Below are 18,625 nucleotides of genomic sequence, written 5' to 3'. Positions count from 1 at the left end.
ACAGTTTCACTACAGCCGTCGGCTAGGGCTCAATGATTTTCCTCACACCTGCAGGAAAGCAGCACCATAATATAATCCTTTTGTTCCCTACCTGCTAGCACCACCTACAGGCCAGGTAGCAGTAGCACATACTGTATGCAGTAGTATATTCTGGTCCAGTGCTGCCCTAGGCACCGAGCTAGTGAGGGCATGTGTGTGTGTGACATCTCTTTCACTCGAGCATCACCATGGAACCCCCTATCCCCCACCTTTGATGCCAAGTTTGATAGGAAAATATCCTATCAAAGTATCCGGAAAGTATGCCATATAGGCAACTAGTGCTGGGCGGTATACCGGTTTTTAAAAAAAAAAACAGTATGAGTTTTAAACATACCGCTATACCGGTACCGGGTTGCGCCCGTGCGTACGTGACGTCGGCGCGCATGTGACGTCAGCGCGCACGCGACGTCGCTAGGACGCATCGCTGGAGCTGGAGGAACCACAAGTTGGGTAAGTTCTGCTGGGGGGTTGTGGCTGGGGTTGTGGCTGGGGCTGGGGGGGTTGTGGCTGGGGTTGGGGGGGCTGGGGGGGTTGTGGCTGGGGTTGGGGGGCTGGGGGGGTTGTGGCTGGGGTTGGGGGGGTTGTGGCTGGGGTTGGGGGGGTTGTGGCTGGGGTTGGGGGGGCTGGGGTTGGTGTTGGGGGGGGGGCTGGGGTTGTTGGGGTTGTTGTTGGGGTTGTTGGGGGGGCACCAATATTTATTATTTATTTTTTATTTATATACCGTCAAATACCGTGATACCGATATAATTTTGAAAAATACCGTGATATAAATTTTTGGTCATACCGCCCAGCTCTATAGGCAACCGAGGGCCGCCCCCCTAAAGCAGGCACCCTAGGCTCAGATCCTCAAGGGCCCATATGGTAAATACACTCCAGACTGTACGGCTGCTTACATGCCAGTACTTTGCACCCAGTCCCTACACATGTCCATGCCTAACATATAGCAATAAATCTGGACTTCTACAACTTCATGTGATCCCCCTTCAGCTGTCAGACGATTACCTTCTCTCTGATCAACCATCTTAGTCTTAATCTTCTCTATACAGCTGCCCTGATTATGCCAGTAATACCTCTTGTGTGCGTTTGCCCTGTTGCCCCTTCACCCTGTCGCTTATGCTAACACTAAACTTACAGTTTTAGGGTGTAGGACACCATTAAAGTAAAATGATACCCCCAATGTAGGTCATATGTAATTTCCTGCTTCATCTAAATCAGTGCTGTCCAACTTCTACGGTGCCAAGGGCCGGAATTTCTCTAGCATACATGGTGGAGGGCCGCTAATGGAAGCCAGTTTTGACCACTCCCCTTTTTGAAACCACACCCACTTCAAACCACACCTATTTTATCACAATGGTGGTAGCACAGCAAAATCCCAAATGCTTGGTCCTTACTGTGGGGATATCAACCATCATTCATATGTGACAGAATTATGTCATATTAAGATATACCCTTAAATTCCATATGCCTCCTCCTCCCCTGTGGATAGCAGAGCAACCCCCTGTACATAATTACACACCTTTGGGACCATTTAATGGCTATTTCCAACTGCTAACAAACTCCCACAACAAACCCCTGCCAGGTTCACCTCCCACAAGCAGCATAGGGCAAGCAGAGTATGGCACACACAGGCAGCACTCTGCCTGTCCTATGCTGTCTGTGTGTGCCATACTCTGCCTGTCCTACACTGCCTCTGTGTGCCATACTCTGCCTGCCCTACCCTGACTGTGTGTGCCATACTCTGCCTGCTCTACCCTTCCTGTGTGTGCCATACTCTACCTGCCCTATGCTGGCTGTATGTGCCATACTCTGCCTGCCCTACCCTGACTGTGTGTGCCATACTCTGCCTGCCCTACCCTTCCTGTGTGTGCCATACTCTACCTGCCCTATGCTGGCTGTATGTGCCATACTCTGCCTGCCCTACCCTGCCTCTGTGTGTGCCATACTCTACCTGCCCTACCCTTCCTGTATGTGCCATACTCTGCCTGCCCTACCCTGCCTCTGTGTGTGCCATACTCTACCTGCCCTATGCTGGCTGTATGTGCCATACTCTGCCTGCCCTACCCTGACTGTGTGTGCCATACTCTGCCTGCCCTACCCTTCCTGTGTGTGCCATACTCTACCTGCCCTATGCTGGCTGTATGTGCTATACTCTGCCTGCCCTACCTGCCTGTGTGTGCCATACTCTACCTTCCCTATGCTGGCTGTATGTGCCATACTCTGCCTACAGTACCTATGTCTGAGGTGTGAATAAGTGAACAATGTGGGTGATTACAGCCTGAGCCTGAGGCGTGAACACTGCAGGTATTAAAAGGTGTGAACAGTACAGGGGATTACATATTTAAACAATACAGAGGGATTACAGCCTGAATCTGAGGTGAGAACCATGCAGGGGGCCAGTTAATCTCTGATACCATTTAAAGCTTATTCAAAGGTAAGCCATCAAAGCAGCCAGACAGGTGGGGGGCCACACAGAGGGGGGTCGCGGGCCGCCAGTTGGACAGCACTGATCTAAATAGGTAGAACACACTGGGCAGGATGGGGGGTATGGTATTCAGTGGGCTCAGATTCAAATCCTGCTGTGAGTGTAGGAGAAGGATAGGATAACAGAAGTTGGAACCAATAAATCCAATAACTCAAAGCTCACATCTGTTCAGATGGATTATCCAGGTTTGGACTGGGCTAGTTGGACACAGTGAAAAAAACCCGACCTGATGGACCCACTGACCAAGACCGGATCCCTGCCAGGAAGCATTGAGCTGACCTCCCTCCCCTGGTTGCAACAAGGTAAGTATGAGTTATGCATGCTCGGGGATTGGGGGTTGCAGCAGGGGCCCCTGGTGGGTTCTCTCACACCCCTCCTCTTCTACAATTCCCTTCTCCATTCCATTCTCCATTCTTTTCTTCCCCTTTCTCTATCTTCTATTCTTTTATTCTCTCCTCCTATCCCAACTTTTTTCTGCTTTCCCTTCCTAAGATTTTCATTTGCTTTTGCTTTTTCCTCTGCTCTTCTCTTTATTTCTGTTCATTTCTCTTATTTTCATTACTTTTTCCCTGACCATCTCCCTATTATTACACAGTCCCTGTACCCTTTCTCCCTCACCCTGCCTTACTCTTCTGCTGTGTTTCTCTAACCTTCTTTTTCTTTACATCGCAGCTATTTGACTTCCATATTATTTTCCCCTCCCCATAACTTTATTGTATTTTGTTCTTCTTTTCTTCTCATTTTCACTTCTCTCTATTAAATTCTTTCCTCACTTTCTTTCCCTTTTTATAGATTTCTCTCACCTTGTCCTGTTGGCTGCTCATTTTCCTTACTTCTCCCCTCCCTTCTCCTCCTCTTTTCTCTTGTGGTCTCCTCTTTCATACTCTGTATTCCCCATTCTGGAGGGGGTCCCAGTTCTGTCTAGTTAAGGCACTGACTGTACCTCTTTCTTACGCCTCTCCTCTTCCTTCATTCCTTCCCCCTTCACCCTACTCCATTTACCTATTTCTCCTCTGTATTCTCTCTTCTTCTGCTTTCTTCTCTTCTGTTTCCCCTTTTCTAATTCTTTCTCTCTTATTTCATTTGAACCTTGAGAATTGGGTTAAGCTTATTTAACGTATTTTAATTTGGTGCTTTATTTAAACAATGTTAAACATATAATAGTTTGCTAAAGTACAACAAACATTTACTGTTTCCATGTCCTTGGTCACTTTGGCACAGAAACAAGTTCAAGTTTACTCGTCTTTAGACACCATGTAGTAACCCCCAGTTGTGTCTATTCATAGGAATGAGGTGCGAGGCCCAAGCATTGGTGCAGAGGTGCAAGGGTGCCCTGTGTTTTACACTTGCCATTTGACCAAATGAAAAATATGGTTGCACCCATGCCCACCAAATGTTTTTGCTTTAAAACATACAAACAACTGAGGGGAATATATGTTATCTAACCCAAGTGATACTTACTTTGCTACCAGCTAAGAATTCTGGGTAAACCAGGAATTTTGATTAAAGATGCAGCATTGCGGGGGTAAAAACCAATGTGCCTCCCCCTAATAAATAAACGAGACTTTACAATTCCAGACAGTAATTAAATATAGAGAAATGTGCAGGTGAATAAGGCTCCCTGAGCAGAATAACCTTTGCCCATATGTTTTGTTGAACCCAATCTCAATAAAAACTGCTATAAAACTTCTATGAAAACTGGATTCTTCCCTTTACGTAATAGCTCTCTATTATAAAGATGAAATAGCTGAACTAAAAAAAGACGTTGATGTAGTTACCGTACTGTAAGCATTTTGTTGCTCAATTTCGGAACAATACATTTTCAGGCAATCGGCGCTTATGACATTTACCCACCAACTTGCTCTGTTCCTTATGTGGCACGAGAAGTATTCCATGGGACAGTATTACTAGCTATAAACATAACTTACCTTTCATCTTGTACCAAGTCAACAAAAGAACCAAAGACCAGGACAAGCTCTATATATGCAGAAAAATCCAGAACCCAGTGCCTCAGGGGTTATATTATATCTATTATTTAAAGCTGTGATAAACTTCAGTCTCACTTTACTGCTGCGCTGCAAGTTGGAGTGGTATCCCCCCCCCCCCAGCAGCCGATCAGCAGAACAATGGGAAGGGAGCAAGATAGCAGCTCCCAGTGATATCTGCCCCCCCCCCCCCCAGCAGCCTGGGAGCTGCTATCTTGCTCCCTTCCCATTGTTCTGCTGATCGGCTGCTGGGAATGACAGGTAATAGGTGCATTAGGTAGTAAAGTATTCTGCAGCCTCTACAGTAGCTACAGGAAATCATTAATGAAAAAAAACATTTTGCTTCCTTCTACATAAAAGTATTTACAATACAGTATAAACCTCAGTCTCACTTTACTGCTGCGCTGCAAGTTGGAGGGGGATATCACTCCAACTTGCAGCGCAGCAGTAAAGTGAGACTGAGGTTTATACTGTATTGTAAATACTTTTATGTAGAAGGAAGCAAAATGTTTTTTTTCATTAATGATTTCCTGTAGCTACTGTAGAGGCTGCAGAATACTTTACTACCTAATGCACCTATTACTACCTAATAACTTATAGGGAAAATGACTCTGCCTATTGCAAGCATAACCACAATCCCCTCCATTTTTAAAACCAAACCTTTAATGGGAACAGGTCCAAGACAAAAATGATCCCTGAATTTCCCCTCGTCTTTGTCCCTATACATTTGGCATCTCTGCAATGCTACCCATACCCCAACCTCGTGTCTCCTTTGCTCTTCTCTATGCAGGACACATACATAGGCAGTAACATTACTATAGAAGCACCATTTTCAAAATAAATAGACATTTTATTCAATAAATAAATGTATATAGGTTTTTATAACCGATGTCAAAAACCTTAAATATATTAAAAAAAAAAATACACCAGTCGGTAATAAAACTATATACATGTAGGTCCGGTGTGGGCAGAATGAGGGGAACTGCAGCTAACAATTATCCTTTATTCCTATATGAAGCAATAGAAAGCAATACAGGGTCTGTATAATGTAAGCGCCATTAAGAAATCACTTTATATGTGTGAACGTATCACGTGCTGCATTGATTCTCAGGAAGAGCGAAGTATAATTAGTGTATCACATTTCTCAGTATATAAAGGCTTCTTTCTTTTCATAATGGAACGATATCTACCAACATGGAGGCAATGGGAGTAACACATTCCACCATAATCACAGTAAGTTGGATCCATAATGTAGTACTGCACTTGCTCCAAGCAGTCTGTATCATGAATAGGCAGTTTATATGAGGAGCTCCTTAGTGCCTTATATCTAAGTGTTTTTGCCTTGCCTCATACAATGATAGCATATGACCATATGGTCGCAGCCACAAGAGGTCCATGTGGGCCATTTTTCCTTTTGGCCTAAGCCTAATTATGAGATGATCGTTAATTAGCATTGAAAATAGAAAATACATATGAAGACTGATTAAAACAGGTTGCCCGCTAGAGGCAAAGAGTGCAACGGATTCCTCTATGGACGTTAAGTGCTCTTCGAGATGATGAGAAATTGGGCAACAAATTTAATGAACCACCGTGGCTCTGCCGGTCCTTATCTGTGGGGAAAGAGAGAGATGTGACCAAAACATGGGAATTGTCTCATTATCAAATACCATAAGGCTCATTTATCAAGCAAAAGACAATGTGCAAAGTGAAAAAATTGGGCTCCCGATGGCGCACCTCTTTGCAGTCCTAGAATAAAGTGCAAAGAGTTGCACCGTTTCTGCACCGTTTCTAACAAAACTAACCTGATCCTTTTGCTTCACACAAATCTATCACCTTGTATCCCTTACCTTAATACTTGTGTCCACTTTGTCCAGCGCTGGCCTGAACTCCCTGTTAGCAAAGCTGGAGCCCTGAGACCCTAAAACAGAGCAAGGTTAAGGGTTATTAATTAATGTTGATACTTCTGGTAGACATAGGGAATGAAGTTCTACCAATCTCATGTAGGCTGCTGAGATGGGGACCTACAGAAGTCTTTGTGGAACAAAAAAAAGCAGATAGTCAGATAATGCATCCCTGCATGGGCCACTTATCAGTGTCATTGGGAAGTTGTTTGGAAAGCTCACAGGTAGTAATGGTCTTGAAAATAGGCTACTAGCCTACTCTTCTACTAAATCACCTTTCGCTTAAATCTCTCAGTTATCCGATTAGGCCTGTGTCTGGCTACATTCTGGTTATTCCCCTGCCAAACCTCTGCCCAGATGTGTATGGCCTGACCTGCTCCCCTTGACTTTCTCTTGTGTCTTATTAGGAGTGTTCCCCAACTTGTGCCCCAGCCTCTTCAACAAGTCATTTATTGTTATCAAATATTAAAAATGTTAATTAAAATGTTAGCTTGCTGAGTGCCAGAGTTGTAAGACCTGTTTACTCACTTAGGTTGACCTCACCAATGCACAAATAAATCCATTGGTTAACTAGATAGATGTGACTTTTTCAACCTTCCTACGAGAAGTTGATAATTTGTAATAAAGGGGGTGATCTAGTGCCCATCTATTTCCCTTTATCCCCTTTAGAGTGCCCCTTGTTATATACACTACAGTGCAGTGCTGTAGAATGCTGTGTGCAAAAGCCGGATGAATACAAATTCAATATTTAAGTTTTCAAACCACTACCTGGGGGTGGTTATCCAATAATAGTATAGCCTGGTCAAACAGTGAAGTATATGGATGAATAAAATGAATTAAACAGTCAATTTTGTTGGTTTCTTCTGAGGAAGTAGATTGTTCTCGGTGAAATATTTTGGGTTGTTGTTGCCATTGAACTGCTGCTGAGCATTGCGTATGCAGAGGACAATCTGATATTAACTTGACATTCTACTTCTCTGCATGACTTAGGGGTGGTTTGTGTGTGTGTGTGTGTATGAGCACAGGGGGTGTCATGGCTTTGGACTAAATTTTAGGAGGAGGCTGTTTTATCTGTTCCTTTACCCCTGTTGTTTTTGCTTGAGGGAATCCATCAAGAGGTCCTAGAGTATGATAGAGGAGGAAGACCTTCTAGAGGTGCCTCACCATTGTTGCTGTTAGATGCTGAGTTCCTGATTTGCCCTTTTTCAAAAGTTTCACCTTCCCAGTTATTGTACCAGCTGTGTTCATTGTCAACTAACCTGCAGAGGAAAAAAACAGTATAAAAATGAAAAGCAAAGAAATGTAGCAGGTGGGCATGGAGGGCATGGAATCTGCGACTTTGGCATTTGGCATCACTGTTGGAATACCAATAATGCTCAAATGAATACGATGGTTAGACGTGATATATCTTGGTACGCTGTATTCACTGTGTGAGCAGTGTCATAGTAACATAGTAAGTTAGGTTGAAAAAAGATGTACGTCCATCAGGTTCAACCATAATGCCTATATATAACCTGCCTAACTGCCAGTTACATAGTTACATAGTTACATAGTTACATAGGGTTGAAAAAAGACCAGTGTCCATCAAGTTCAACCCATTCAAGTAAACCCAGCACCCACAACCCACACCTACCAATCTATACACTCACATACATAAACTACATATACAACCAGTAATACTAACTGTAGATATTAGTATCACAATAGCCTTGGATATTCTGATTGATCAAGAACTCATCCAGGCCCCTCTTATAGGCATTAACAGAGTCTGCCATTACCCCATCACTAGGAAGGGCATTCCCCAACCTCACTGCCCTCACCGTGAGGAACCGCCTACCCAACATCCCCCGGCAGGGCATTCCCCAACCTCACTGCCCTCACCGTGAAAAACCCCCTACGCTGCTTCAAATGGAAGCTCCGTTCCTCTAATCTAAAGGGGGGGCCTCTGGTGCGTTGATTGTTTTTATGGGAAAAAAGTACATCCCCCAACTGCCTATAATCCCCTCTAATGTACTTGTACAGAGTAATCATGTCCCCTCGCAAGCACCTCTTTTCCAGAGAAAACAACCTCAACCTCGACAGTCTAACCTCATAGTTTAACCCTTCCATCCCCTTAACCAGTTTAGTTGCACGTCTCTGCACTTTCTCCAGCTCATTAATATCCTTCTTAAGGACTGGAGCCCAAAACTGCCCCCCATACTCAAGGTGAGGCCTTACCAGGGACCTATAAAGGGGCAAAATTATGTTCTCATCCCTTGAGTCAATGCCCTTTTTTATACAAGACAGCACTTTATTTGCTTTAGTAGCCACAGAATGACACTGCCTGGAATTAGACAACTTGTTATCAACAAAAACCCCTAGATCCTTCTCCATTAAGGAAACCCCCAACACACTACCATTCAGTAGATAGTTTGCGTTTATATTATTTCTACCAAAGGGCATAACTTTGCACTTATCAACATTGAACCTCATTTTCCAGTTTGCTGCCCAGTTATCTAATTTTGTCAAATCGCTCTGCAAAGCGGCAGCATCCTGCATGGAACTTATAGTTTTGCACAATTTAGTGTCATCAGCAAAAATAGAAACAGTACTGTCTATGCCCCCCTCCAGGTCATTAATAAACAAGTTAAACAGCAAAGGCCCAAGGACTGACCCCAGTTGATCCAGAGGAAGGCAAAAAACCCCATTGAAGCCTCTCTAATTTGCCTCAGAGGGGAAAAAATTCCTGACTCCAAGATGGCAATCGAACCAGTGGATCAACTTGTACTAAGAGCTATCTCCCATAACCCTGTATTCCCTCCCTCACCTCCCTCAGTGCCATTGTTATCCCAAAACATTGGAAAACACTGTTCTGTACTGCCATCCTCTTTGGAATGATAAACAAATGGCACCACACCCAAAATGTTGGGCTCCTTGGCCTCAACAATGGGGCAGAGTGCCAATGTGATGATACACTGATGAGTGATGTCATTGGACCACAGCGTGGTGACAAGTTCTATAGAGCTGGGTTGTATACCTGTTTGTGTCATATATTGCACTTTTTATTGCTGTTCTGCCTGACTCTCCAGCCTCTGACTATTCTGATTGAGTCCCAACCACTGGTGGTATAATCACCAAGAGACTAGTTAACTCTTAGGACACAGTGCTTCTGTTTATTTTTGTTCCTGCCTGCTCTCCAAATGTCTGTTTCCTCCTAAGTTCCAAATTTCACCTCAAAAGCCAGCATGGGCCAGGTAGCACCATCCTGTAGTTTAAGACTTTCGTGGCTAATAACTTAGGGGCTGATTTACTAACCCACGAATCCGACCCGAATTGGAAAAGTTCCGACTTGAAAACGAACATTTTGCGACTTTTTCGTATATGTTGCGATTTTTTCGGCTTCTTTACGAATTTTTCGTTACCAATACGATTTTTGCGTAAAAACGCGAGTTTTTCGTAGCCATTACGAAAGTTGCGTAAAAAGTTGCGCTTTTTTCGTAGCGTTAAAACTTACGCGAAAAGTTGCGCCTTTTTCGTAGCGTTAAAACTTAAAAGGTGCAAAGTTTCGCGTAAGTTTTAACGCTACGAAAAAAGCGCAACTTTTTGCGCAAGTTTTAACGCTACCAAGATTTTACGCAACTTTCGTAATGGCTACGAAAAACTCGCGTTTTTACGCAAAAATCGTATTGGTAACGAAAAATTCGTAAAGAAGCCGAAAAAATCGCAAAAAATACGAAAAAATCTCAAAATACCGATCATTACGAAAAAAACACAATCGGACTCATTTCGACCCGTTCGTGGGTTAGTAAATGTGCCCCTTAGACAAGGTATAATAATGTATGACCACAAGGGGACAGTGAATGTTGTGTTTGGAACTGGACCAGTTTAAAAATGATCAACTAAAACATTTTTAAGTGTAATTTTATACGAATAATATCTATGTACTTAGTTTCCATGTTAAGAATGATTTTAAGGCAGCCAGGTAAAGGTAGAGGAACATTTGAAAAATAGGAAAGGACTGGGTAGGAAAGGGCAAGACTGGAGGTTGGGCATGGGCATGTGGGAGGTAAAAAAATAAGTCACCATCATACAAATGACCTGTTAATAGCTGCATCTCTACTACCTGGAGGAGTTAGAGTGAGGGTGGTTTACTTAAAACATTTGTAAAGCACAGACTCTCTACAACGTACGTTTCTTTGCCCGTTTTCTTCCGACGTTGAATTAGAAAGATTGCGACAATAATAAATATAAGGAGCAAAACGAAGAGTCCGACTGTAACTCCAGCGATGACGCCTGCTTTACTGACAGCGTTCTCACACCGGTCCCCTGTGTACCAATAGTCATCCGAGGTCTGGCAGCTGCAAGAGGTTCACAGATAAATAAGATTTTTTTGTGAGATTAATTCTCGAGGAAATGTAAGAGGTACAGAAAATTGAAAAAGTAGATCTGTGAAATCCTTGTCTGGAGACAAGCTTTATTTCTACTCTATGATGACTATGCACCCAAGAATCTGGGAGGTTTATCCCAATAGGCAGCTCTAATGTTGTTGGAACTTCTCCTAACAAGTAAAGACCTTCATGATTAAATTAATGAACTAGAAAACCCATCAAGAAACTGCAACTGGATAAATAGTTTGTTAGGAAGAATAACAAAGATGGAAACTGTCAATCTGAAACAGATATAATAAAAAGATTTGCTGTTAGATAAGGCAGTTTATATTACCTCTGGTCAACTGAATGAAGACTTCTAAGGATATCCAATGACCTACCTCCATTGTACCCAAAGTAAATAAACTGCTGCAGATATATTTCATACCCTTATTAAATTTAGCCCTCAACTAGTCCAACCTATCTGTAGCCATTTTCACAGACAGTGTATTATTTGCAGATTATCAGCCTGTGAAGACCATTACTTTTTAGTATTTGTGGCTCATCTAGGATAATTTTTCTCATCCCAGTCAAAACATTTAAAAACAAGGTGTATAAGACATGGAAAAAGTAGAAAATGATTGTGGCACTTACTAGCAGTGGGGTCCTGCGTTAGTGATTGAGCACTGACCCGCGTTACAGTCGACAAACTTTGGGTTGAAAGAGCTGCAGTTGCTGGCACAGAGGAGATTTTTGGATTCATTGACACCGTAGAAATATTGGCGCATCTCTTTAGGGATGATATCAAGCTCTGAGCATAGATCTAGTGAGCAAGAACAATGGTCAAAATAGTACGTTTTGGAACTGATACAGCTCACTGATTTTTTTTGTACTCCTTAAGTGGCATCAGCCGCAACTGCCACCCAATGCATTTATATGGAAGCATATTGGTGCTGCATGGTTTTATAACTGCCTGGGTGTGCAAATGGTGTCACTTCTGCAATTACCATCCGATTGGCTTGGAGCAAGTCAGTTGTGGCTATGGGCACTGCCGCAATGGGAAGCATGCATTTACTAAGACAAAAAGTTCCACCAGTACACCCTTACCTCCTCCAATACTAGACTCAGTGCACAGCCACTCTCCGAGGAATCCAGCAAAAAAATTTTGACCAGCACAATGAGTATGATGCAAGCGGGGCTTAGCCCCTGCGTATTTATTCAAAGTATAGCAGCAACGTTTCAGAGGCATACCCCTTCATCAGGTATCATGCAGGAAGCCAGGAAGCATATGTGAATAGTTTTACGGTGCTTTATAGTGCGTTGCCTTTGGAAATAAGCCCTATAGACCTATAGAGTTTTATATGAGATTAAGTAAACTTAATCTCAAAGTTCTGGTAAATACCATTTGGTTAATTTTTTCCAGTTCCAGGTTGCATTCACTATAGCTACACAATTCTGGTCTGAAAATCCAACCAACAGGACATATTTATGAAAAACAATAAGATATATATTAGATGTCTTTTGTGTATCTGGTGGAACTACTGTATATTGCCATCATGGGACTCATGCAGGATGCTGCCGCTTTGCAGAGCGATTTGACAAAATTAGATAACTGGGCAGCAAACTGGAAAATGAGGTTCAATGTTGATAAATGCAAAGTTATGCACTTTGGTAGAAATAATATAAACGCAAACTATCTACTGAATGGTAGTGTGTTGGGGGGATCCTTAATGGAGAAGGATCTAGGGGTTTTTGTTGATAACAAGTTGTCTAATTCCAGGCAGTGTCATTCTGTGGCTACTAAAGCAAATAAAGTGCTGTCTTGTATAAAAAAGGGCATTGACTCAAGGGATGAGAACATAATTTTGCCCCTTTATAGGTCCCTGGTAAGGCCTCACCCTGAGTATGGGGGGCAGTTTTGGGCTCCAGTCCTTAAGAAGGATATTAATGAGCTGGAGAGAGTGCAGAGACGTGCAACTAAACTGGTTAAGGGGATGGAAGATTTAAACTATGAGGTTAGACTGTCGAGGTTGGGGTTGTTTTCTCTGGAAAAGAGGCGCTTGCGAGGGGACATGATTACTCTGTACAAGTACATTAGAGGGGATTATAGGCAGTTGGGGGATGTTCTTTTTTCCCATAAAAACAATCAACGCACCAGAGGTCACCCCTTTAGATTAGAGGAAAGGAGTTTCCATTTGAAGCAGCGTAGGGGGTTCCTCACGGTGAGGGCAGTGAGGTTATGGAATGCCCTTCCTAGTGATGGGGTAATGGCAGATTCTGTTAATGCCTTTAAGAGGGGCCTGGATGAGTTCTTGATCAATCAGAATATCCAAGGCTATTGTGATACTAATATCTACAGTTAGTACTAGTGGTTGTATTTATAGTTTATGTATGTGAGTGTATAGATTGGTAGGTGTGGGTTAGGTGTGCTGGGTTTACTTGGATGGGTTGAACTTGATGGACACAGGTCTTTTTTCAACCCTATGTAACTATGTAACTATGTAACTATGTATTCAACATCCGCCAACGTTGGACAGAATTTTTCAGCTGTGAAATTGTCACACAGAGATCTTTGGAAGGTTATTTGCAACTCACTCATTATTTACTGTATGTATATAGTACCAGCAAGTTACACAGCACTTCATTTATAACAAACAGGGATATTACAAGCAAGAGCTTATAATCTAAAGGGATATATACAGTAACAAATAGGCAGGCACATCTGGGGTCCCTTTTGCGTCAAAAAAGTTGTCAAGAAGCAGCTTGTAGTGTTTATAAAAGTATCAAAATTTATTTATTTATTCCATAAAAAAACAACTGCAAAAGCCTTAGGAGCCTATAGGAGCCTATGATTAAGTACCCTGGTAGGTACGAAACGCGTAAGGCTTTTGCAGTTGTTTTTTATGGAATAAATAAATTGATACTTTTATCAACACTACAAGCTGCTTCTTGACAACTTTTTTGACGCAAAAGGGACCCCAGATGTGCCTGCCTATTTGTTCCTGTATGTTTCTGCATGACTCCCCGAGCTGATGGTCTGGGGCATGAGCACCTGGACCCACCTAAATAGGGGGTAAGATTCTACTCAAATAAAATAATTCTGTTAGTCTGTGTGATTTTTGTATATAATCTAAAGGGATGCTTGGCCACACATGGATTTCAAGTGAAAAAAATTGTAAACTTCCAAAAATAATTTTCATACAAAATTAAATGTGTTCAGAGGAATCTCTACTCTGTATAAATGGACACTTATAGAGATTGTTGTTGTTGTTTATACCTGCAACATTCCGTGCATTGCCCTGGATCTCTGTTCTGCTTGCATTGAACTCCAAGAAACCTGTAGGGTAGAACATGGGATGATATTACTGTATATGTGTGAGTGGTGAGATACCTGCACTGCCGTGTTTGTCATATTCTCTTGGTATTTATATGGGATCCGGGATCCCGTGATTCATCAGTAAGGGGGTCACTCTAATGTACTTGTATAAATGCACCGTGACATTAGCAATCACGCTAAATATATTGGGCCGTACAGAATGTAACCCCCCATGTGTTCTGCCCCCCCTCACTTGTTGTCTGTGCTGACCTGTATCATTAGAGCTGCGGTTCGTCCCATTGAGTCTGTCATAAAGCTCCCCGACCGCCTTATTATATTCTTCAATTCCCTTTAGCAAATTGATATCTAGCACAACTTCATGTTCCACCACCACCACACTTCCTGGTCTGAAGAGAGAACAAAAGAGAGAGGTTACAAGGCAGAAGCCAATAAGGCCAGAGGAGACTGGATTTAGAAGACTCTGTGTAAGTAGTGAACATTGGGATCAACCAGTTTAGTACAAAGAAGCATCTTTACTCGTTAATCTACTGAATCTTGTTTCTTGCTCCCTGACAAGTTGCACATCACTATTCCCAACATTTGAAAAAGTTGAGGCAATTAAGGTCACACACCAAGTTCATGTTGGCTTCACAAAACCTCTCAGACATCTTGGGGTCCATGATTTAAATCTGCCCACCTCAGTCAGATACTTTACAGCAGTGCTGTCCAACTGGCAGCCCGCGGGCCACATGCGCCCCTCAACCCCCCTCTGTGTGCCCCCCCACCTGTCTGGATGCTTTGATGGCTTACCTTTGAGTAAGCTTTAAATGGTATCAGTACTGAGATTAACTGCCCCCCTGCATGGTTCTCACCTCACATTCAGGCTGTAATCCCCCTGTATTGTTTAAACATGTAATCCCCTGTGTTGTTCACACCTTTTAGTTTCTGTATTGTTCACCTCCTGCAGTGTTTACGCCTCAGGCTCAGGCTGTAATCACCCCCATTGTTCCCCTGTTCACACCTCAGGCTCAGACTATAGGAGCCGTGCCAGCATTGTGTGTATAGCATACACAGGCAGCATAGGTCAGGCAGAGTATGGCACACACAGGCAGCATAGGTCAGGCAGAGTATGGCACACACCATCATCAAAATGTAATGTATCAGAACTATTTATAAATAAAATACATTTGCAAGTCGAATATGAGAATGTTGACAGATTTTCCCCTGTCAATGGCTTATTAATAGATTAATTTATACTGGACTGGGACTGATGCAGGTCCTAATAGCAACCAATCAGAAATACATTCCTTAGTATAAGCAAATGCTTACATAAGTGAGATGATCCTGACATCCTTGTAGCCCGTCACAGTATGGTACAACTTATACATCTGCAGAGACAGAGAGGAATTCTGTTAATGTCAAAGAAAGAACATCCCCAAGTTTCTGGGGCCAATTAATCACTATACTGAAAAAATTACCAAGTAGTAACTATACTCAATGCTCAGTAACATTTCCATGGATAAGTGGGAGGGGCCTGTAACAAGTAGTTTATATGAGGGGTTCCCCATATCTAGGTGGGTTTCACCTCACAGATACACTTATACCATGTGACACATACACACAGAATGATGGGTAAGTGGGAGGGGCCTGTAACAAGTAGTTTATATGAGGGGTTCCCCATATCTAGGTGGGTTTCACCTCACAGATACACTTATACCATGTGACACACACACACAGAATGATGGGTAAGTGGGAGGAGCCTGTAACAAGTAGTTTATATGAGGGGTTCCCCATATCTAGGTGGGTTTCACCTCACAGATACACTTATACCATGTGACACATACACATAGAATGATGGGTAAGTGGGAGGGGCCTGTAACAAGTAGTTTATATCAGGTGTTATTCATATGTAAGCATATGTTATGTTTACTGATGCAGTTTTACCATGTATTATTCCAAAACAATTACATCATGCAAGTGAGTGAACCTATATGGACACCCAAATAGGTGGTTCCTGCCTTTAGATGATTTATTCATGATCATATTTATGTAAACAATCATATATATAATCCCATATATGTAAAATACCAAAAAAATGTTAAGATTTCAACTTACCTCATCCTTGAAATGACTTTCAAACTCTTGTTCAAGGGCATTCCTGTTGCTTTGTTTCACAAACAAGTTGTAGTTCACCACCACGACTTTGACAGTAATTACAAAAGTTATTGGCCCGAAAGCTAGAAATATACCAAGACATCTATTAACACCTTTCTTTAATTTATCACCAACACATGGGGGAGGAGCTGCCCTTCCTTGGTTAATTAAAGAAGGTCAACAATGGAATCCCCTTGGCCTGTATGTAACCCCCAAAATCATATCCCAGATTGTGAAACCTTTGCTACTGACTAGTTAAATATCTTTAATCTCAAGAGTTATTGTAGCTAATGATGGTTTGTTATGTGCAGAAGTACCACATGGCATCTGACATATTTTTTTCATAGGCCAACAAAGAACAACCACCATTCTGATTAGTGCCTGATTAATGTGCTACTAAAGTTTATGAAATGTATTACCTTTTGAATGTCGAATCTTACAGTAATTGTTGATCTGAGAAATATCTAGTATAAATAAATCTAAAGCAACTGGACTTGTTAATCATTGAAGACGTTTCACTACTCATCCGAGCAGCTTCTTCAGTCTCAAAGTAACCCCACAGCATACACACCTCTGTGAGTTTCAGGTGGCACCTTTCTGAGTTACAAAGTGCCATTGTGATTGGATTAGTGGAAGAGTATATATGCTGAGGGCTTCCCATACCAGTCAGTTGAACTGAAGAAGCTACTCGGATGAGTAGTGAAACGTCTTCAATGATTACTTAACAAGTCCAGTAGCTTTAGATTTATTTATACTAGATATACCATGGCCTGGATGAATGAAAACCTTCATAGTCATATTGATCTGAGAAAGTTCTACAATAGTTCTACCAATAGGCCAGATTCAGTTCAGTGGACGAGATTCAATTTGAGATGCGATTTAACTCAGAAAAACGTATCTTAAAGGAGAAGAAAAGGTAAACACTAAGGGGCTGATTTATCAAAGTCGTACAATCTGAAAGTTCCAATATTTTCGTATCCGAACGATCGTAAAAAGCACGAAAAACTTTCTGTCTTTGATACTTCAGTGCATGATTTTGGAAGCCTCCCATAGGGCTCAATGGCACTCTGCAGCTCCAACCCGGCCCAAGGAAAGTCTCCCATAGGGCTCAATGGCACCCTGCAGCTCCAACCCGGCCCAAGGAAAGTCTCCCATAGGGCTCAATAGCACTCTGCAGCTCCAACCCGGCCCAAGGAAAGTCTCCCATAGGGCTCAATGGCACTCTGCAGCTCCAACCCGGCCCAAGGAAAGTCTCCCATAGGGCTCAATGGCACTCTGTAGCTCCAACCCGGCCCAAGGAAAGTCTCCCATAGGGCTCAATGGCACTCTGCAGCTCCAACCCGGCCCAAGGAAAGTCTCCCATAGGGCTCAATGGCACTCTGTAGCTCCAACCCGGCCCAAGGAAAGCCTCCCATAGGGCTCAATGGCACTCTGTAGCTCCAACCTGGCCCAAGGAAAGTCTCCCATAGGGCTCAATGGCACTCTGCAGCTCCAACCGGGCCCAAGGAAAGTCTCCCATAGGGCTCAATGGCACTCTGCAGCTCCAACCCGGCCCAAGGAAAGTCTCCCATAGGGCTCAATGGCACTCTGCAGCTCCAACCCGGCCCAAGGAAAGTCTCCCATAGGGCTCAATGGCACTCTGCAGCTCCAACCCGGCCCAAGGAAAGTCTCCCATAGGGCTCAATGGCACTCTGCAGCTCCAACCCGGCCCAAGGAAAGCCTCCCATAGGGCTCAATGGCACTCTGCAGCTCCAACTTGGCCCAAGGAAAGTCTCCCATAGGGCTCAATGGCACTCTGCAGCTCCAACCCGGCCCAAGGAAAGCCTCCCATAGGGCTCAATGGCACTCTGCAGCTCCAACCCGGCCCAAGGAAAGTCTCCCATAGGGCTCAATGGCACTCTGCACCTCCAACCCGGCCCAAGGAAAGTCTCCCATAGGGCTCAATGGCACTCTGCAGCTCCAACCCGGCCCAAGGAAAGCCTCCCATAGGGCTCAATGGCACTCTGCAGCTCCAACCCGGCCCAAGGAAAGTCTCCCATAGGGCTCAATGGCACTCTGCAGCTCCAACCGGGCCCAAGGAAAGTCTCCCATAGGGCTCAATGGCACTCTGCAGCTCCAACCCGGCCCAAGGAAAGTCTCCCATAGGGCTCAATGGCACTCTGCAGCTCCAACCCGGCCCAAGGAAAGTCTCCCATAGGGCTCAATGGCACTCTGCAGCTCCAACCCGGCCCAAGGAAAGCCTCCCATAGGGCTCAATGGCACTCTGCAGCTCCAACTCGGCCCAAGGAAAGTCTCCCATAGGGCTCAATGGCACTCTGCAGCTCCAACCCGGCCCAAGGAAAGCCTCCCATAGGGCTCAATGGCACTCTGCAGCTCCAACCCGGCCCAAGGAAAGTCTCCCA

At 43.5% G+C, this 18,625-nt stretch overlaps 1 protein-coding gene across 1 annotated transcript; it reads right to left on the bottom strand.

Moving 5' to 3' along the window:
* Nucleotides 1-5,495: 5,495 nt before the first annotated feature.
* Nucleotides 5,496-15,613, bottom strand: LOC116409520 (mucin-3B-like). Its single transcript, XM_031898179.1, has 8 exons — nt 15,399-15,613; nt 14,340-14,476; nt 14,031-14,090; nt 11,408-11,576; nt 10,577-10,744; nt 7,572-7,666; nt 6,354-6,424; nt 5,496-6,116 (listed from the first exon to the last, which is right to left on the bottom strand). Exons 1-8 carry the CDS (start codon nt 15,455-15,457, stop codon nt 6,084-6,086), a joined length of 792 nt encoding a protein of 263 aa, XP_031754039.1. The 5' UTR covers nt 15,458-15,613; the 3' UTR covers nt 5,496-6,083.
* Nucleotides 15,614-18,625: the final 3,012 nt, after the last annotated feature.

Source organism: Xenopus tropicalis, chromosome 3, assembly GCF_000004195.4.
Source record: "Xenopus tropicalis strain Nigerian chromosome 3, UCB_Xtro_10.0, whole genome shotgun sequence".
Classification (NCBI taxonomy): domain Eukaryota; kingdom Metazoa; phylum Chordata; class Amphibia; order Anura; family Pipidae; genus Xenopus; species Xenopus tropicalis.
Note: the sequence above shows the minus strand (reverse complement) of the source record. Positions and strands in the feature narration are given on the sequence as shown.

Excerpts from the sequence above, each read along its gene's own strand:
- LOC116409520 (XM_031898179.1), bottom strand. The coding sequence starts at position 15,457 with ATGTATAAGTTGTACCATACTGTGACGGGCTACAAGGATGTCAGGATC. Across the intron at positions 14,091-14,339 it reads CCGCAGCTCTAATGATACAG|GTTTCTTGGAGTTCAATGCA; the intron begins GTCAGCACAGAC and ends TCTACCCTACAG. Across the intron at positions 6,425-7,571 it reads AGCATCTAACAGCAACAATG|GGTCTCAGGGCTCCAGCTTT; the intron begins GTGAGGCACCTC and ends GCTCTGTTTTAG.